This window comes from Schistocerca gregaria, chromosome 4 (genome assembly GCF_023897955.1).
Source record: "Schistocerca gregaria isolate iqSchGreg1 chromosome 4, iqSchGreg1.2, whole genome shotgun sequence".
NCBI lineage: Eukaryota > Metazoa > Arthropoda > Insecta > Orthoptera > Acrididae > Schistocerca > Schistocerca gregaria.
Window position 1 is genome coordinate 637,122,543 of NC_064923.1, and position 22,388 is coordinate 637,144,930.

A 22,388-nucleotide genomic window follows, 5' to 3' on the forward strand; every position below is an offset into this window, starting at 1 on the left:
GCTGTCAAACTGTGTACAAAATGCGGATGCATAATGTTCGATTGACTGCTAATTTTAGTCTTTGTAAGCGCGTGACACGTTGGAAACAATTTGTGTTGCTTAGTAATGTACCGGTTGTGAGCAAGTAAATTTGTTTGCGTGAGTCAACATGCGGCAATATTTGGATTAACACGTAGGTTACAAGTAATCTATTACGAATCGCGACACTTCTTTCTTTGTCCATTTGATGCACTGATAGGGAGAGAGAGGGACAGCGTCCATTGCTCGTGACTGACACACTTATGCGCTGCATTTATGTGGAACGTTTAATTATAAATGACGGAGAAAGCAATGCGTTAATAGATTTTAACCTACACAGACAACTGAATGTCTGCTCCCATGGAGAACTTACGTACTATGCCATGGATTTTTTTGTCACGCATGAGTTCCTTATTTACTTATAGCTGAATCTTTATCCCATGAAAGCTGTCGCATAACCGGAACACAATTTCGCAGTATCACTTCTGAATAAATTAGTTTATCTGTAATAGTCTTTATATTTTCCATCAATAATTAATCTAAAAGAAATAAATTTATTTCCCTTCTTAGTAAACTGCCTTTACCTGGGTTAGATTCTATGGTGCAAATTTCAGATGAAAAGAGGAAAGGGAAGGATGCCAAAATCAGGTAAAAAAGGAACAAAAAGTTGTTGATTTACTCAACTAATTCAACTATTTCTCTTTTTCCTATTCTAGTTCATTGAGTTGCAAATAATTCGGCAAATCATCACTCATCAGAAGAAGGAAAAAAACATGAAGCTATTGTACTGAAAGATATTAAGTATCTCTAGATTTTTAAAAATAAGTCTGTTTCTGTTAAGAGACATAATGCCTTTATAGATGCTAAAGCTTCTTTCGACGGCCACAGAAGGCAGCTGAACAAGGTTTGTATTCACTCAGAATGGCAGCTCTGCATATGTGACAAAATCAATACTCTGATTCTTCCGAATACTAGACTCAAGTCTGTCTTTGTCACAATCATGTAATTTCTTCTTCACGAAAGTATAGATATTCCACTGTTTTTCCTTTTCAAGACCTTGTTCTTTTAATAGTTCAATAACTGCAATCAGATACTTGTAACAATGAACAATAAATAGTTCTATCTGCAAATTACGTATTTGTCCCGCAGCAATAGTTGTTGTACCATGGAAATTTCTCCTGCGTCGGCTTGATCCAAAGAAAGCACAAACTCTTTAATCGTGTCGAAATTCTCACACAGTATAGGAGCACACTCAGTCCAAAATCCCCAGCTAGTAAGGACCGGGAAATTTGGAAGAGGCAGGCAGTGATTTCCCTATAAGTACCAACACGGCTCGGGGCTTTCAGTAGAATCTTCTTCAGTGCAGAGACGAACTGATTTGCGATGTCCTATTCGTTCCTTAGGGATTCACAAGCCTTGTGAAAGGCGTGGACCAAGCATGTTACATGCTTCAACTTAAAGAACAAAGGTTTCAATTCGTTAACAGCTGACCTCATGTGTAGAACTTGTTCTGTAACCGTCAGAACAACTTTTTCAAACTCGATAGCACTGGACCACAGGTTTGACAAAAGTCCATGATTGATTGCCTTACTCTGTTAACAATGGCTTTCTACAGCTCGTACATTTTTAACAGCACACGCTTAACGTTCTCCCCTGCTAAGAGTAAAACTAAAATGTTCAAAACATATTGTGCTATTGAATCTATGGTTACATCCAAAATGATTTCCACATTGCAGTCAGACACTTTCTCCTTGATTCTTTGTATGGTTTCTTGCTAAACAGGCACCATTTAAATTTTTCTTAAACTACTCTCCTAGGGCGTTGACATATTTGTGTATTTTTGAAGGAACTCCTTGAAGGCTGGATGGTTCAACTTCATCATCTACACTCCTGGAAATGGAAAAAAGAACACATTGACATCGGTGTGTCAGACCCACCATACTTGCTCCGGACACTGCGAGAGGGCTGTACAAGCAATGATCATACGCACGGCACAGCGGACACACCAGGAACCGCGGTGTCGGCCGTCGAATGGCGCTAGCTGCGCAGCATTTGTGCACCGCCGCCGTCAGTGTGAGGCAGTTTTCCGTGGCATACGGAGCTCCATCGCAGTCTTTAACACTGGTAGCATGCCGCGACAGCGTGGACGTGAACCGTATATGCAGTTGACGGACTTTGAGCGAGGGCGTATAGTGGGCATGCGGGAGGCCGGGTGGACGTACCGCCGAATTGCTCAACACGTGGGGCGTGAGGTCTCCACAGTACATCGATGTTGTCACCAGTGGTCGGCGGAAGGTGCACGTGCCCGTCGACCTGGGGCCGGACCGCAGCGACGCACGGATGCACGCCAAGATCGTAGGATCCTACGCAGTGCCGTAGGGGACCGCACCGCCACTTCCCAGCAAATTAGGGACACTGTTGCTCCTGGGGTATCGGCGAGGACCATTCGGAACCGTCTCCATGAAGCTGGGCTACGGTCCCGCACACCGTTAGGCCGTCTTCCGCTCACGCCCCAATATCGTGCAGCCCGCCTCCAGTGGTGTCGCGACAGGCGTGAATGGAGGGACGAATGGAGACGTGTCGTCTTCAGCGATGAAAGTCGCTTCTGCCTTGGTGCCAATGATGGTCGTATGCGTGTTTGGCGCCGTGCAGGTGAGCGCCACAATCAGGACTGCATACGACCGAGGCACACAGGGCCAACACCCGGCATCATGGTGTGGGGAGCGATCTCCTACACTGGCTGTACACCTGTGGTGATCGTCGAGGGGACACTGAATAGTGCACGGTACATCCAAACCGTCATTGAACCCATCGTTCTACCATTCCTAGACCGGCAAGGGAACTTGCTGTTCCAAGAGAACAATGCACGTCCGCATGTATCCCGTGCCACCCAACGTGCTCTGGAATGTGTAAGTCAACTACCCTGGCCAGCAAGATCTCCGGATCTGTCCCCCATTGAGCATGTTTGGGACTGGATGAAGCGTTGTCTCACGTGGTCTGCACGTCCAGCACGAACGCTGGTCCAACCGAGGCGCCAGGTGGAAATGGCATGACAAGCCGTTCCACAGGACTACATCCAGCATCTCTACGATCGTCTCCATGGGAGAATAGCAACCTGCATTGCTGCGAATGGTGGATATACACTGTACTAGTGCCGACATTGTGCATGCTCTGTTGCCTGTGTCTATGTGCCTGTGGTTATGTCAGTCTGATCATGTGATGTATGTGACCCCAGGAATGTGTCAATAAAGTTTCCCCTTCCTGGGACAATGAATTCAGGGTGTTCTTATTTCAATTTCCAGGAGTGTAGAATAGTTTCCAGTCCCAGACTGGGTCTATTTGGAACATATGCCTCGTCACTTACAAGCAATCCTTACCATCGCACCCCCCTCAGATTTAGTTATAAGTTGGCACAGTGAATAGGCCTTGAAAAACTGAACACAGATCAATCGAGAAAACAGGAACAAGTTGTGTGTAACTATGAAAAAAATAAGCAAAATAAACAAACTGAGTAGTCCATGCGCAAGACAGGCAATATCAAGGATACTGTGAGCTGAGGAGCGCCGTGGTCTCGTGGTTAGCGTGAGCAGCTGCGGAACGAGAGGTCCTTGGTTCAACTTTTTCCTCAAGTGAAAAGTTTAATTTATATATTTTCGCAAAGTTATGATCTGTCCGTTCGTTCATTGACGTCTCTGTTCATTGTAATACGTTTAGTGTCTGTGTTTTGCGACCGCACCCCAAAACCGTGCGATTAGTAGACTAAAGGTCGTGCCTCTCCAATGGGAAACGAAAACATTTGATCCCAAGGTCATAGGTTAACCGATTCCTCCACAGGGAAACACGTCTGATATATTCTATACGACACTGGTGACGGCATATGCGTCACATGACAGGAAAATGTTGTCGACCCATCTAACTTGTACACTTGGCGAATAGGTAAAAAGATTCTTCTACCTTGCCCGACTTAGGTTTTCTTGTGGATGTGATCACCCCCAAAAAAGTGATGAAAACATAAGAGCTTGTCACATAAACTGTAACAAATGAATGCAACAGTTTCACAGTCGCACAGTTTTCCCTGTGCTCTGTCAAAACATATGTTTTTAACGTTTTCAAATTTTTTCGTGTGTAAACCGTCAAATCCTGCAAATGTCCAAGCAAATCTGAACATGTCCTGGAATTTTGGAAAGCGAAGTTGATTATGTGTGAGTGCCTGAACTTTGATAATTGTCTGAAAATAAAAAATTAAACTTTTCACTCGAGGGAAGACTTTAACCAAGGACCTTTCACTCCGCAGCTGCTCACGGTAACCACGGGACCACGGCGCTCCTCAGCTCACATTAACATTGATGTTGCCTATCTTGCGCATGGACTACTCAGTTTGTTTATTTTGCTTATTTTTTTCATAGTTCCACACAACTTCTTCCTGTTTTTTCGATTGACCTCTGTTCAGGTTTTCAAGGCCTATCCACTGTGCCAACTTATAAATAAATCTGAGGGGGGTACGATGGGGAGGTTCCCTTGTTAATCCTGTTTTCCAACAATCTTCCTATGTTCACTCGGGTCCAGTCCTCGTCTCGTTTTTCAACGCACTCCTCCACACCTTTCAACCATCTATCCCATGGTGTTACTCTTAGTCGTTTACTTCGCATCTGCATTTCGTGTATCTTCTTGGAAATCCTCACGTTTTCCATTCTCTCTATGTGCCCATAGCATCTTAGCATTGATGTTTCTATCCTCTTCTGCAAGGGTTCCTCTTTCACTACTACCCTTATCCTTTCATTCCTCATCCTTTCTCTCCTTGTTACACCTAACGTACATCTAAGGAACTTGATTTTACATCTCTGCAATCTGCTTACATTTCTTTTCTTAATTACCAATGTTGGGGCGTAGTAACTTCTATGTGTTACGTACTGGCTTTTTTGTGGGACGTCTTTGTTCCAAACAAGGCTCCCAGCACTTCGAGGGAATGCTTCTGTCTGTCTGCCATATTCACTGATCAGTTTCTCATTTGTTCTATTTTTCTCTGTCACAGTTCCCAAGTACTTTGCGCTTTCCAACTTCTTCAATTTTTCATATCCAATCCTTATTCCACTAGTCGGCCTATCTTTCTTTCTAGCTGTAACCAGGACCTCACATTTGTTGACAGTAAATTTCACTCCATACTGTCTCACAATTTCTCCCCAAGCATCCAGCTGTACCTGGATGTCCTCCTCCCAGTTTCCGCAGATCATCGGGCCATCCGAGAACATCATTGATTTCACCTTCTCCAGTTTTTTCTGCCAGCTTAATCATTATCTCATCCAAGACCACGGCGAAGAGCAGAGGTGACAGTACACTGCCCTGTTTCACACGGCTTGATTGCTGAAACTCCTCCGTCCTTTTATTTCCTACTTTCATACAATTGAGACTCCCACAGATTATCTCCTCGTCTCTACTTGTCGTCTCGTTTTCCACTCCCTTCTTTTGTAGTTCTTTCCAGATGTTTCTTCTACAGACGCCATCAAATGCTTTTTCTGTATCGAGAAGAGCCATCACAAAGTCTTCCCCAAACTCATAGTGGTGCTCCTGGAGATGCCTCACTGCAAATATGGAGTCAACAGTTGACCTCCTGGGTCTGATGCCACGCTGTTGCTCCCTCGATTTGTTCTCGACCCTTGTTCGGATTCTACTCTCCAGAATTATTTGCATATGCCACGGCACAGTATGGTATCTGAGTGACTCCTCTGTAGTTTCTACGATTGATGGTTCAGCTTATTGAGTGGAACTCCTGCCTGTGTAAGAGCTCAACAAAAATCGATGTTGAATGTCTATCAATCTGGCTTTTTGAAGAACACTGTTACTTGCTTGAAGAGTCTTAGTCTTTTGAGCCGAGATCTGGAAATTTGTTGTTTGATGCGATCTCGCTGGAGTTTTCATCTAACAAAATTTTTAAAATAAAATTTGTCCATCACATAACAGTTCCATTAGTTTCTATGAAATATTTTTTGAAAAATGGGTTACCGGGCGTCTTGGCGTGGTAAAATGTAGTAACACAATCGTTTAGTAACAAACTTCACGTCACGAAACCCGACTACTGGTTATGGTGAAACTAAAAGAATGGGAATTCTATTTGCATTGTTACAGGCAGTTTACAGCGGTAATGTGAGAGAAAGATGATCTGCCGTACACATAATTATTTTCGATTGTTGCAGGTTTGCTTTCTGGCCCATGTTTACTGAAAGAGGTAGGTTTACTATTTGCATGCTCGCTGAAAGCTGAGAAGAGGTTAATTAAAAGTTAAATATTTTATATTGATCTGAAACCGTATAAAAATGAAATTAAATGGCAGGTCATTTCAAATGATATTACAATGAGTCCACGAAGGTTATTGAAAGGCTGCAGTAAAAGAAAAAAAAATGGAGAAACGGAATTATGGACATAGCTGGAGATAAAAGGGTAAAAAGTGTCAAAAAAGGGAAAAAGTGGCATGAAGATTTGTCTTTTCGCAAATAGAAGCAAAATTTTATACTGTGGTACCTTTTATTTACCATAAGAAAAAAGTGACGCATATGAAAATCCTGAAACTGGTTATTACTGTTATCAGCGTCTATATGCTCCGAAAGACTGCTGAATTTACCACGGAGTATACTAAAGAAAAATCAAGACACGAGAAAAGCGTTCGACAATGTCAAATTGCGCAAGCTGTTTCAAATTCTGAGAAAAATAGGGGTAAGCTACACGGAAAGACGGGTAATATACCATACGTACAAGAAGCAAGAGGGAACAATAAGAGAGGAAGACCAACAACGAAGTGCTTGGACTAAAAACGGTGTAAGGCAGGGATGCAGTCGAAGAAGCAGTGACGAATATAATAGAAAGGTTCAACAGTGGAATTAAACTGCAAGATCAAAAGGTATCAATGGCAAGATTCACCGATGACGTTGCTATCGTCAGTGAAAGTAAAGAAGAATTTCAGGATATTTTAAATGGAATGAACAGTCAATGAGTACAAAATGTGGATGTACAGTAAAGCTAAGAAAGACGGAAGTGGCAGAAATGAGAACAGCCAGAAAATCAACATGAGAATCGGGGATCATGAAGTTAAGGAATATAGCTGCCAAGGCAGCAAAATAACCCATGATGGACGGAGCAAAACGCAGACTAGCAATGGCAAAAAGTGCATTCCTGCCCAAGAGATGTCTACTAGTTTCAAACATAAGTCTAAATTTGAGGAATAAATTACTGGGAATGTGCATTTGGAGCATAGCATTGTATGGTAGTGAAACATGACTTTGAAAAAACCAGAACAGACGAGATAAGAAGCTACAGGACTTCTGGTCAGGTGAATTCAGGGTTATAAATACAAAATCAAAAAGGGGTACTGCAGAAGTAGGTTTAATAATGAATAAAATAAATAGGAATGCGGGTAAGCAACTACATACAGCGTAGTGAACGCGTTATTGTAGCCAAGATAGACACGAAGCCCGCGCCTACTACAGTAGGACAAGTTTATATGACAAGTAGCTCTGCAGATGACGAATAAATTGATGAAATGTATAATGAGATAAAGGAAATTATTCACATAGTGAAGGGAGACGAAAATTTAATAGTCATGGGTGACTGGAATTCGATAGTAGGAAAAGAGAGAGAAGGAGACGTAGTAGGTTAATATGGATTGGGGGTAAGAGATGAAAGAGTAAGCCGCCTGGTAGAATTTTGCACAGAGCATAACTTAATCATAGCTAACACTTGGTTCAAGAATCATGAAAGATAGTTGATTACATGGAAGAAGCCTGGTGATACTGAAAGGTTTCAGATAGATTATATAATGGTAAGACAGAGATTTAGGAACCAGGTTTTAAATTGTAAGACATTTCCAGGAGAAGATGTTGACTCTGACCACAATCTATGGGTTATGAACTGTAGATTAAAACTGAAGAAACTGCAAAAAGGTGGGAATTTAAGGAGTTGGGACTTGGATAAACTGACTAACCAGAGGTTGTACAAAGTTTCAGGGAGAGTATAAGGGAACAACTGACAGGAATGGAGGAAAGAAATACAAAAGAAGAAGAATGGTAGCTTTGAGGGATGAAGTAGTGAAGGCAGCAGAGTATCAAGTAGGTAAAAAGACGAGGGCTAGTATAAACCGTTGGGTAATAGAAGAAATATTGAAATCAGTTGATGAAAGGAGAAAATATAAAAATGCAGTAAATGAAGCAAGCAAAAACAAATGCAAACGTCTCAAAAATGAGATCGACAGGAAGTGCAAAATGGCTAAGCAGGGATGGCTAGAGGACAAATGTAAGGATGTAGAGGCTTATCTCACTAGAGCTAAGATACATACTGCCTACAGGGAAATTAAAGAGAGCTTTGGAGAAAAGAGAACCACTTGTATGAATATCAAGAGCTCAGATGGCAACCCAGTTGTAAGCAAAGAAGGGAAAGCAGAAAGGTGGAAGGAGTATATGGAGGGTCTATACAAGGGTGATGGAAGAGGATGTAGATGGAGATGAAATGGGAGATATGATACTGCATGAAGAGATTGACAGAGCACTGAAAGACCTGAGTCGAAACAAGGCCCCAGCGAGTAGACAACATTCCATTAGAGCTACTGACAGCCTTGGTAGAGCCATTCCTAACAGAAATCTACCATCAAGTGAGCAAGATGTATGAAACAGGCAAAATACCCTCAGACTTCAAGAAGAATATAATAATTCCATTCCCAAAGAAAGTAGGTGTTGGCAGATGTGTAAATTACCGTACTATCAGTTTAATAAGTCACAGCTGCAAAATGCTAACACGAATTCTTTACAGACGAATGGAAAAAATGGCAGAAGCCGATATCGGGGAAGATCAGCTTGGATTCCGTAGAAATATCGGAACACATGAGGCAATACTGACCTTACGACTTATCTTAGAAGATAAATTAAGGAAAGGCAAACCTACGTTTCTAGCATTTGTACACTTAGAGAAAGCTTTTGACAATGTTGACAGGAATACTCTCTTTCAAATTCTAAAGGTGGCAGGGGTAAAATACAGGGAGCGAAAGGCTGTTTACAATTTGTACAGAAACCAGATGGCAGTTATACGAGTCGAGGGGCATGAAAGGGAAGCATTGGTTGGGAAGGGAGTGAAACAGGGTTGTAGCCTATCCCCGATGTTATTCAATCTGTATATTGAGCAAGCAGTAAAGGAAACAAAAGAAAAATTCGGAGTAGGTATTAAACTCCATGGAGAAGAAATAAAAACTTTGAGGTTCGCCGATGACATTGTAATTTTGTCAGAGGCAGCAAAAGACTTGGAAGAGCACTTGAACGGTATAGACAGTGTCTTGAAAGGAGGATATAAGCTGAACCTAAAACAAAAGCAAAACGAGGATAATAGAATGAAGTCGAATTGAGTCGGGTGATGCTCCCAGAATTAGATTAGGAAATGAGACACTTAAAGTAGTAAGGGAGTTTTGCTATTTGGGGAGCAAAATGACTGATGATGCTCGAAGTAGAGAGCATATAAAATGTAGACTGGGAATGGCAAGGAAAGCATTTCTGAAGAAGAGAAATTTGTTAACGTCGAGTATAGATTTAAGTGTCAGGTAGTCGTTTCTGCCGGTCGGGGTGGCCAAACGTTTCTAGGCGCTACAGTCTGGAACTGCGCGACCGCTACGGTCACAGGTTCGAATCATACCACGGGCATGGACGTGTTTGATGTCCTTAGGTTAGTTAGATTTAAGTAGTTCTAAGTTCTAGGGGACTGATGACCTTAGCAGTTGAGTCCCATAGTGCTCAGAGCCATTTGAACTAACCAAGTCGTTTCTGGAAGAATTAGTACAGACTGTAGCCACGTATGGAAGAGAAATATGGACGATAAATAGATTGGACAAGAAGAGAATAGAAGCTTTCGAAATGTGGTGTTACAGAAGTATGCTGAAGATTAGATGGGTATATCACGTAACTAATGAGGAGGCATTGAATAGAATTGGGGAGAAGAAGAGTTTGTGCCACAGCTTCACTAGAAGAAGGGATCGGTCGGTAGGACATGTTCTGAGGCATCAAGGAATCACCAATTTAGTATTGGAGGGCAGCGTGGAGGGTAAAAAATCGTAGAGGGACACCAAGAGATGAATACACTAAGCAGAAGGATGTAGGCTGCAGTAGATACTGGGAGATGAAGTAGCTTCCACAGGATAGAGTAGCATGGAGAGCTGCATCAAACCAGTCTCAGGACTGAAGACCACAACAACAACAACCTAACAGCCAGGCTGTCCACCTTTGGCATACATAACAACGGCGGCGCATCGTGGCATGAAAGCAATGAGGCCTTGGTAGAAATTCGCAGCAATGATGAGTTTTTTTCGATATTTATGGAATTATGTATCGTCACTAGATCCCTGAAGATCAAATTATTAATCAATATTAGTACCTTGCGGTTCTTTCTCAACTCTGCGAGAAAATAAGAAAAGAAGACCCATTTTGTGGAAGAGTTCTGCATCAATACAATGCACCGGCTCATACCGCACAATCTGTTAAGAGGTTTCTAGCGAAGTACAGCATCCCACCATATTCGCCTGACCTATTGTGGTGTGCGTACTGTAAGACCTTCGGTACACACACCATCAGATTATTTGACTTGTCGCTCTAACGAAGTAGGCGAGTGTCAGCAATACGTCTCGTGGTCTTATCGTGGCGTGTTTATCTGCTGCCATTAGGTCAGACGATAGAAACGCCACTTGCACGCTTAGAGTATCAGATTAACGCTGACCAACTTTAAACAGATCTTGATTAACTTTCACACACATTTATTTAAGTAATAAAAAGCATAGATATCACGTAACTTGATTCCGGATGCTGTTTACAATTGACAGTCTGAAGTTCCTTTGGTCTTGGTACGTTAATCTTATTCTGACATATCTCTGATACTTGACAAAGTGTCTATTCATTTATCTTCATGGCTATGTACAGGAATATGGTAATCTTATTAGGTGCAGACTGAAACTTGACTATAGACTGCTACAGACTAATGCAGACTGGTACAGACAAATGCAGACTGACTAATCGGCTAATCGGAGGTCTGTACATTCGTTATAATAACTCACACGTTCAGGTATCACTGTGCGAGTGTGATCCGCGAGGAGAAAAGGTTCTACGTTAGCAGCACTCTCATTGGCTGCGTTACATGTTAATACGCGGATCGGCGGAAGCAGAATTTGGTCCGTCTCTAAGACAGCGCCATCTCGTAGTGCGGAGACGGACAAGTGTTGCACCTGCGCTGTTGTGCTTAGCGTGGCGCGCTCTAGTGGGAAAGTTGTGTACGCGCTGACTACGCGGAACTATGTACACAACACCTATCACCATGTGACTTGTCTATTCCCCAGGGTCAAACCTGCATAAAAGCAACAATATTTCAGTCCGTTGAAGCAATGGAAGAAAAAGCGGCAGGTGTCATCAAGGAACTGACAGAGGAAGAGTTCTAGCACTGTTTCCACCAATGGAGAGTTCTAATGGAGCGTTGTAAGGATAGAGGAGAGGAATAGGCTGAAGGTGACAGTAATTAAAGATGTATGTTTTCGAAATGAATTGTTTTATAGCAGTAGTCCCATCATTTTGTGGCCACAGCTCGTACCTCCACATAGTTGCCACTTGCAGGGTGGATTGTGAGCGACATCTGGCGTGTTTCAGACGGCGCTGAGCCACATCGCGGCCCACGGCTCGCTGCCCATGCTGGAGGCGCTGCTGCAGCACCCCGAGGTTGACGTCAACAAGGCCGACAACGAGGGAAACACGCCACTCCACTACGCCGCGCAGGCCGGTACGTACATCCTGGCCTAGGAGCAGGAAAAACTGTCTTCACTGTTTTTATCTGTGCCAATTGTGGCCTGTGAAACCAAATACAACGTGACCTTACCTTACGTACTCTTTATGCGCTTGTAATAGTTATTTCTCTAATATTTATTTGCGCAATTGATTTCCGTATCTTCTATGTTGGTTTTTTTTTTTTTTTTTTTTTTTTTTTTTTTTTTTTTTTTTTTTTTTTTTTTTTTTTTTTTTTTGGTCATCAGTCTACTGACTGGTTTGATGCGGCCCGCCACGAATTCCTTTCCTGTGCTAACCTCTTCATCTCAGTAGCAACCTACGTCCTCAATTATTTGCTTGACGTATTCCAATCTCTGTCTTCCTCTACAGTTTTTGCCCTCTACAGCTCCCTCTAGTACCATGGAAGTCATTCCCTCGTGTCTTGTCCTATCATCCTGTCCCTTCTCCTTATGAGTGTTTTCCACGTATTCCTTTCCTCTCCGATCCTGCGTAGAACCTCCTCATTCCTTACCTTATCAGTCCACCTAATTTTCAACATTCGTCTATAGCACCACATCTCAAATGCTTCTATTCTCTTCTGTTCCGGTTTTCCCACAGTCCAAGTTTCACTACCATACAATGCTGTAGTCCAGACGTACATCCTCAGAAATTTCTTCCTCAAATTAAGGCCGATATTTGATATTAGTAGACTTCTCTTGGCCAGAAATGCCTTTTTTGCCATAGCGAGTCTGCTTTTGATGTCCTCCTTGCTCCGTCCGTCATTGGTTATTTTACTGCCTAGGTAGCAGAATTCCTTAACTTCATTGACTTCGTGACCATCAATTCTGATGTTAAGTTTCTCGCTGTTCTCATTTCTACTACTTGTCATTACCTTCGTCTTTCTCCGATTTACTCTCAAACCATACTGTGTACGCATTAGACTGTTCATTCCGTTCAGCAGAACATTTAATTCTTCTTCACTTTCACTCAGGGTAGCAATGTCATCAGCGAATCGTATCATTGATATCCTTTCACCTTGTATTTTAATTCCACTCCTGAACCTTTCTTTTATTTCCATCTTTGCTTCCTCGATGTACAGATTGAAGAGTAGGGGCGAAAGGCTACAGCCTTGTCTTACTCCCTTCTTAACACGAGCACTTCGTTCTTGATCGTCCACTCTTATTATTCCCTCTTGGTTGTTGTACATATTGTATATGACCCGTCTCTCCCTACAGCTTACCCCTACATTTTTCAGAATCTCGAACAGCTTGCACCATTTTATATTGTCGAACGCTTTTTCCAGGTCGACAAATCCTATGAACGTGTCTTGATTTTTCTTTAGCCTTGCTTCCATTATTAGCCGTAACGTCAGAATTGCCTCTCTCGTGCCTTTACTTTTCCTAAAGCCAAACTGATCGTCGCCTAGCGCATTGTCAATTTTCTTTTCCATTCTTCTGTATATAATTCTTGTAAGCAGCTTCGATGCATGAGCTGTTAAGCTGATTGTGCGATAATTCTCGCACTTGTCAGCTTTTGCCGTCTTCGGAATTGTGTGGATGATGCTTTTCCGAAAGTCAGATGGTATGTCGCCAGACTCATATATTCTACACACCAACGTGAATAGTCGTTTTGATACCACTTTCCCTAATGATTTTAGAAATTCTGATGAAATGTTATCTATCCCTTCTGCCTTATTTGACCGTAAGTCCTCCAAAGCTCTTTTAAATTCCGATTCTAATACTGGATCCCCTATCTCTTCTAAATCGACTCCTGTTTCTTCTTCTATCACATCAGACAAATCTTCACCCTCATAGAGGCTTTTAATGTATTCTTTCCACCTATCTGCTCTCTCCTCTGCATTTAACAGTGGAATTCCCGCTGCACTCTTAATGTTACCACCGTTGCCTTTAATGTCACCAAAGGTTGTTTTGACTTTCCTGTATGCTGAGTCTGTCCTTTCGACAATCATATCTTTTTCGATGTCTTCACATTTTTCCTGCAGCCATTTCGTCTTAGCTTCCATGCACTTCCTATTTATTGCATTCCTCAGCGACGTGTATTTCTGTATTCCTGATTGCCGGCCGCGGTGGTCTCGCGGTTAAGGCGCTCAGTCCAGAACCGCGTGACTGCTACGGTCGCAGGTTCGAATCCTGCCTCGGGCATGGATGTGTGTGATGTCCTTAGGTTAGTTAGGTTTAAGTAGTTCTAAGTTCTAGGGGACTGATGACCACAGATGTTAAGTCCCATAGTGCTCAGAGCCATTTGAACCATTTTTTTTTTTTTTGTATTCCTGATTTTCCCGGAACATGTTTGTACATTCTCCTTTCATCAATCAACTGAAGTATTTCTTCTGTTACCTATGGTTTCTTCGCAGCTCCCTTCTTTGTACCTATGTTTTCCTTCCCAACGTCGGTGATCGCCCTTTTTAGAGACGTCCATTCCTCTTCAACTGTGTTGCCTACTGCGCTATTCCTTATTGCTGTATCTATAGCGTTAGAGAACTTCAAACGTATCTCGTCATTCCTTAGAACTTCCGTATCCCACTTCTTAGCGTATTGATTCTTCCTGACTTATGTCTTGAACTTCAGCCTACTCTTCATCACTACTATATTGTGATCTGAGTCTATATCTGCTCCTGGGTACGCCTTAAAATCCAGTATCTGCTTTCGGAATCTCTGTCTGACCATGACGTAATCTAATTGACATCTTCCCTTATCTCCCGGCCTTTTCCAAGTATAACTCCTCCTCTTGTGATTCTTGAACAGGGTATTCGCTATTACTAGCTGAAACTTGTTACAGAACTCAATTAGTCTTTCTCCTCTTTCATTCCTTGTCCCAAGCCCATATTCTCCTGTAACCTTTTCTTCTACTCCTTCCCCTACAACTGCATTCCAGTCGCCCATGACTATTAGATTTTCGTCCCCCTTTACATACTGCATTACCCTTTCAATATCCTCATGCACTTTCTCTGTCTGTTCATCTTCAGCTTACGACGTCGGCATGTATACCTGAACTATCGTTGTCGGTGTTGGTCTGCTTTCGATTCTGATTAGAACAACCCGGTCACTGAACTGTTCACAGTAACAAACCCTCTGCCCTACCTTCCTATTCATAACGAATCCTACACCTGTTATACCATTTTCTGCTGCTGTTAATATTACCCGATACTCATCTGACCAGAAATTCTTGTCTTCCTTCCACTTCACTTCACTTAACCCTACTATATCTAGATTCCCTTTGCATTTCCCTTTTCAGATTTTCTACCACGTTCAAGCTTCTGACATTCCACGCCCCGACTCGTAGAACATTATCCTTTAGTTGATTATTCAATCTTTTTCTCATGGTAACCTCCCTCTTGGCAGTTCCCTCCGGAGAACCGAATGGGGGACTATTCCGGAATCTTTTGCCAATGGAGAGATCATCATGACACTTCTTCAACTACAGGCCACATGTTCTGTGGATACACGTTACGTGTCTTTAATGCAGTGGTTTCCATTACCTTCTGCATCCTCATGTCGTTGATCATTGCTGATTCTTCCGCCTTTAGGGGCAATTTCGCACCCCTATGACAAGAAAGTGCCCTGAACCTCTATCCGCTCCTCCGCCCTCTTTGACAAGGCCGTTGGCAGAATGAGGCTGACTTCTTATGCCGGAAGTCTTCGGCCGCCAATGCTGATTATTTATCAAAATTTAGGCAGTGGCGGGGATCGAACCCTGGACCGAAGACGTTTTGATTACGAATCAAAGACGCTACCCCCTTTTTTTTAATCTCATTTTGTTCGCTTTTGTTCGTTGCATCTGCTCGGGGCGGACGTCGTAACACATACGTGTAAGTTCGTTGTTGATCGATTAGCTCAGTTTTTTTAATTACAGAGGGCTGCTAACCCTCTGACCGAACACGCTGAGCTATCATGCCGGCTCCTAGACCACGGGTGACCTTATGCTGTTATCTGACGCATAAAATGTTATTAAAATAATCAGCTATATACGAACTTTTAATTCTGATCACTGAAGTTCCCGGGTCTTTATCTTTGAAGAATTACTCTGCTCCATGCGCGTAGTATCTGTCCTGTGTTACCTGTCAGATAACTGTGAGCTCAGCTTGAGTACGTCGGTCATTTCGTGAAGCTACACTCCTGGAAATGGAAAAAAGAACACATTGACACCGGTGTGTCAGACCCACCATACTTGCTCCGGACACTGCGAGAGGGCTGTACAAGCAATGATCACACGCACGGCACAGCGGACACACCAGGAACCGCGCTGTTGGCCGTCGAATGGCGCTAGCTGCGCAGCATTTGTGCACCGCCGCCGTCAGTGTCAGCCAGTTTGCCGTGGCATACGGAGCTCCATCGCAGTCTTTAACACTGGTAGCATGCCGCGACAGCGTGGATGTGAGCCGTATGTGCAGTTGACGGACTTTGAGCGAGGGCGTATAGTGGGCATGCGGGAGGCCGGGTGGACGTACTGCCGAATTGCTCAACACGTGAGGCGTGAGGTCTCCACAGTACATCGATGTTGTCGCCAGTGGTCGGCGGAAGGTGCACGTGCCCGTCGACCTGGGACCGGACCGTAGCGACGCACGGATGCACGCCAAGACCGTAGGATCCTACGCAGTGCCGTAGGGGACCGCACCGCCACTTCTCAGCAAATTAGGGACACTGTAGCTCCTGGGGTATCGGCGAGGACCATTCGCAACCGTCTCCATGAAGCTGGGCTACGGTCCCGCACACCGTTAGGCCGTCTTCCGCTCACGCCCCAACATCGTGCAGCCCACCTCCAGTGGTGTCGCGACAAGCGTGAATGGAGGGACGAATGGAGACGTGTCGTCTTCAGCGATGAGAGTCGCTTCTGCCTTGGTGCCAATGATGGTCGTATGCGTGTTTGGCGCCGTGCAGGTGAGCGCCACAATCAGGACTGCATACGACCGAGGCACACAGGGCCAAAACCCGACATCATGGTGTGGGGAGCGATCTCCTACACTGGCCGTACACCTCTGGTGATCGTCGAGGGGACACTGAATAGTGCACGGTACATCCAAACCGTCATCGAACGCATCGTTCTACCATTCCTAGACCGGCATAGGGAACTTGCTGTTCCAACAGGACAATGCACGTCCGCATGTATCCCGTGCCACCCAACGTGCCCTAGAAGGTGTAAGTCAACTACCCTGGCCAGCAAGATCTCCGGATCTGTCCCCCATTGAGCATGTTTTGGACTGGATGAAGCGTCGTCTCACGCGGTCTGCACGTCCAGCACGAACGCTGGTCCAACTGAGGCGCCAGGTGGAAATGGCATGGCAAGCCGTTCCACAGGACTACATCTCTACGATCGTCTCCATGGGAGAATAGCAGCCTGCATTGCTGTGGAAGCTGGATATACACTGTACTAGTGCCGACATTGTGCATGCTCTGTTGCCTGTGTCTATGTGCCTGTGGTTCTGTCAGTGTGATCATGTGATGTATCTGACCCCAGGAATGTGTCAATAAAGTTTCCCCTTCCTGGGACAATGAATTCACGGTGTTCTTATTTCAATTTCCAGGAGTGTATTTCATATGTAAGCGATTCAACGGAATAATAGACATACAGTCGTTTCTTTTTGATTTGACATACCTTACTTTCCCTTTGTTATTTCTGGCACCTACCGTTATACGCTCGTACCGTGGAATCCACCACATTCGTTCATTCTGTTCAGCACTTAATTCTGTATTACCATTTATTATCGCAGCTATGGCTGCAATTTATTTATTTTCTCTTCACCAAACTGGGTCTAATACCCCTTCTGTTCAGCACTTTGTAAAAATAAAACTTATTTACTCGTCAAACGTAACTCTTAAAGTGGACTAGGTGCAGAGTCTGACTACGTAAAGCAAACTGTAAGTCCACAATATAATAGCTTATTTAATATCTCTCATAAATATCACACTAACAGTATTGATTCCACAACTTACTAGGGCCACCTCAAAAGTACTGCACACTGCGCGTACGCGACCGTTACGATGGCTTGATCAAGTTGAACTTGTGAGCGAGATCTTAGTTTTCACGGTCGCATCGTCGTCGCTGGTTTGCGCTACTATGTCGTGACTATTCAGTTTTCAAGTGGCAGCTGAAACCGAGTCGGGTGAAATTACACGTAGTGACCGGCGTTCCGGCATCAAAATCGAAACCTATCTGAAAGAGCCCAACGGAAATTGACAACATTTGGAGAGAGGTGTGTGCGACTAGTGTAGTGGATCGTAGCAACAATACCACAGTGAAGGTCGGGTCAGCACCGAGGACAACAACTGCAACGGACCAAACCTCTCAGGTTATTATTCATAATATTTTCAGAGAGGATTGACGAAAAAACATATGAGTAAATTACTTTTGAGGCCAGAATGTCTGTCGATTGAGTTTACAGAATAGTAACTGGAAAGTTAAAGGGCGAAAAAAGTTGTTGGCAGCTGGGTTCCGCATGGTCATCTGAGTGAAGAGCAGAAAGCAGGCCTCAAAAAAATCCCAGAAGTATTGCTTCAGCGTTGTTCTGAAATTGTTGAACTTGATACCTGGATACGAGATTTTGAGCCATATCTGAAGTCTCAGTTGTTACAATGGAAAAGTTCCCACTCTACGCACTCAGTTCCGCTGCCAACAATCTAAGGTGAAACTGATGATGATCTTTGCATATGACATTAATGGAGTCATAGCTACAACACTTCTGTAATAGTCGAGTACTACGAAATGTTTTTGTAAAATGTTTTGCGCCCGAAAGTTCCTCAAAGAAGACGTGACATTCTTGCAGCTGATTCCAAATTTTGCACGATTATAAAGGACCGCATATTGCCCTACCAGTGAGAAAAACGCTCCACAAATATGGATGGGAAATACTTTTCCACCCACAGTACATTCCTGACATGAGCCCACCATACTTTGATTTGTTACCGAAATTGAAGGAACAACGCGGAAAACCTTTCTTTTGAGGTGACACGAGTAATCAGCCAGCTCAACAATGAAGGTGTCCTACCCCGGATACAGAATTTCCCAAAACGCTGTGAAGCCGTCATACGCAAGAATGGAATTATATTGAAGTAGCGTAAAATAAATTATTTTTTCAGTTCTCTTATAGTGTGAAATGATCCTCATATTTACATCTCAAATCAATATTTGAATATTTCCTAACACCAAAGAGCATGGAAATGGACGTGATACACTGATTGTTGGGCCGAAAGGAAAACAGGCAGGATGGAACGTTAGATACCACTTGAAATGAGTTCGGCCAAAAAACCATGCGGTATTATGGGACAAAAATAGCAGCTTTGAACATATTTTACTATCAGAAGGTTAGTTAAGCATGCAGGAGATGAATACACTTCCTCGAAATTGGACAAGCAATCACGAATCCGTCATTCACTTATGAAATAGAACCTGTTAGTTGAATTAATGGAATGAAGCGAACTGAGAATCATGCTTCTTTAAGTTCCTTGAAGCTTGACAAATCACGTTGCTTTTGCTATTAAAATGGTTCAAATGGTTCTGAGCACTATGGGACATAACATCTGAGGTCATCGGGCCCCTGGACTTAGAACTACTTAAACCTAACTAACCTAAGGATATCACACACATCTATGTCCGAGGCAGGGTTCGAACCTGCGACCGTAGCTGTCGCGCGGTTTCAGACTGTAGCGCCTAGAACCGCTCGGCCACACCGGCCCGCTTTTGCTATTACTTAAATACAACTTGCTGAATGCATTCAAAGCGTTAATCGGATGTCGCGAGTTGCAATGTGGGTCCTAATTGCTATGTTTTAAAACTCTTAGAGTTCAAGTGGGATGTCGCGGTTCAATGTCGAAAAATTTAGAAACTATTTTGTTTTCGTCGATTACTGATAATCAAAATTAGAAATTACTGATCTTTCACGAAATTGATTCTTTAAACAAAATTTACATTCAGTGTTAAAAAATGAAAAGGCGTAAAGGTTAATGTGTTCCTTTCCTAAGTTCATGCATTCACGAGATACTGAAGCAACTGCATCGTTCTAGTCAAACAATGCAAGTTGCGAAATTTGCACACACCTAGAAAAACTCAAAAAGAATTTTTTCTCGACGTATAACAAGTGTCCCAAGTGTCCACCACATTTATTCTGCAGATATCAAGACGATAATCATATTCTTCCCATGTTGTGTGTAGCAAGCCCTATCAATGTGTTCAGAAACACTGTTGATGCGAGCTCACCGTTCTGATAGGTTTCTTGGTAGAGGAGACGTAAATAATGAATCTTTCACGTAACCCCTACAAAAAAAATCGCATGGGGTTATGTCGAGAGAGCTTGAAGGCTATGACATGAACTGCTGGTCATCAAACCCACCACGACATATCCGTTGGTTTCTCAATTTCCTGTTTAAGAATTCATGAATATCATGATGGAAGTGAAGTGGAGCACCATCTGTTGTTAGTCCATGCTGTGGGTCTCCAGTTGTGCTATGAGCCAGTTCTCCAGCATGTCTAGATACACGTGTCCTGTAGCAGTCTTTTTGCAGAAGAAAAAGGGGCCATATACTGCAGACCGTGAGGTTGCAAAAACACATTAACTTTCAGTGAGTCTCGAATGTACTGCACGATAGCGTGAGGATTCCCTGTCCCCCATGTTCGCACATTGTGCCTGTCCACTGTGCCATTCACAAAAAGTGTTGGTTCATCTCTGAAGATGAGCGTCTCCCGAATCCCATCCTCTTCCACAAACTGTTGCAACTGTGCCGAAAATTCAAAGCATTTGACTTTGTCAGAGCTGAGCAATTGCAAGCGGTAAGGCTTCATCTTTAATGGTTTCCTTAAGATCTTCCAAACAGTCAGTTGTGGTATGTTCAGCTCTCTGCCAGCTCTGTTTTCGACTTCTGTGGGCTACGTGCGAAACTCGCATGCTGGCCATGACGGTTTCTTCACTCACTGCAGACCGAGCCATTGATTTCCTCTTACAGACGCATCCTGAAGCTTCAAACAGCACGTAACATCGCCGAATGGAGTAGCAAGTTGGTGGATCTTTGTTGAACTTCGTTCTGAAGTACCGCTGCGCTGTTAGGGCAGACTCATGTGAATTCATTTCAAACACGACATATGCTCTCTCGGTCCTATCGCCATTTTGGCTAACTACTCACTGTTGCGCTCTCCTGGCAGAAATCTGAAGTTCTGCTGCAACAATACATAGCCTTGAGTTTTTCTATATGAGTGTTTAGTTTTGTGACAGTAAGTCAATTACTTTAGCTACAGTGAATTTATGAAATTGCTTCAGTCATTTATTGTAGCCTTGTACTTGACAACAATATAAACTTTGGAATCCAGAATGTCTCCTTTATACTGGGTAGCAATAATTAAAGTGTAGGTACTCATCTAGGTCCAGTTTGACCTGTAATTATCGTAAGGCTGCGAAACGTAGTAGATATACTAATGAGTTAATGCGGTACTGATTTGGGCTGGAAAAAAAAAACCTCAGATTTAGCTGTGGCCACCAGGCGCAAATCTGGCGCTGTACACTGTTTGATGACAATATGGCACCCATACTGTCATTTGACAAAACATTACGTGAGTGAACAGTTTGACTATCGAGAAAAGAGTCAGTGCTCTGTTACTGAAACTTTTTTTGTGAACGTCAGCAACTACAGTGCTCCATTGAGAGAGTATTGCCAACTGAAATGTCTGATGTTAGGCTCGATGTCATCAAATGGTTAAAACAAGATGATAATGAAATTCTAAAACACAGGTGAGCTTGGTGTGGCACCTGGAAGTTGTTGGCGCGGCTGTTGCTGTTGTAACTGACCAAGCAACATGTGCCCCACATAGTGCTCGTGCAGTGTCACGAGAATAGTCCCTCCCATGGTCAACAAAATGGTTCAAATGGTTCTGAGCACATCTGTGGTCATCAGTCCCCTAGAACTTAGAACTACTTAAACCTACCTAACCTAAGGACATCACACACATCCATGCCCGAGGCAAGATTCGAACCTGCGACCGTAGCACCCATGGTCAACAGTATTGAACGTTTTGCAGTCTGTTTTACACTGGGACCCGTATAAGATCCAGTTGGGGCAGCAACTGAAACCTCATGAACCGCAGAAACATTCTGAATTTGCTCTTCGGTTTCTGGCACGGATCAAAGTTGATGACCTGTGGCAGGGCAGCATTCTGCAGAGTGACGAGGCACATTGTACAGCACAGGGTGTCACGAATACACAGACCTGCCGAATTTCGGGTACTGTTAAACCGCGTATCGTGCGCGAAGAGCAGATCCAATCGTAATGTATGACTGTATGGTGTGGATGCACAGGCGTCTTTATTCCCGGTCCATTCGTCTTTGAAAACTCACAGAGGGCCTGTCAGGTGTAGCGTAACGTACCACGTTATCGAGGCCTCCTTGTACAGCATGTGATACCTGTTTTTGAAGAGCACAGCTGTTTGGAAACCATTGTTATCATGCAATATGGGGCAATACGTCATGTCGTTTGCCCACTGTAAGATCTGCTTAAATCGGTCTCCACCCGATTTGAAGGCCAGTATATAGCAACACGCTGTGTAAGTGGCGATTAGTAATAACATTAACATTATACTTTCCTAACTTGTTTGACCTTTTCT

The 22,388-nt window shown here is 43.4% G+C and overlaps 1 protein-coding gene across 4 annotated transcripts in view; it reads left to right on the forward strand.

The window, feature by feature from the left end:
* LOC126266974 (ankyrin repeat domain-containing protein 33B-like) overlaps positions 1–22,388 on the forward strand; it is a 1,584,966-nt gene that overhangs the window by 1,439,292 nt on the left and 123,286 nt on the right. For all 4 annotated transcript variants that reach the window (XM_049971702.1, XM_049971705.1, XM_049971704.1 and 1 more), the window contains one exon: positions 11,673–11,802. In XM_049971702.1, coding sequence (XP_049827659.1) covers positions 11,673–11,802 — 130 coding nt within the window. The remainder of the gene's footprint in view (positions 1–11,672; positions 11,803–22,388) is intronic.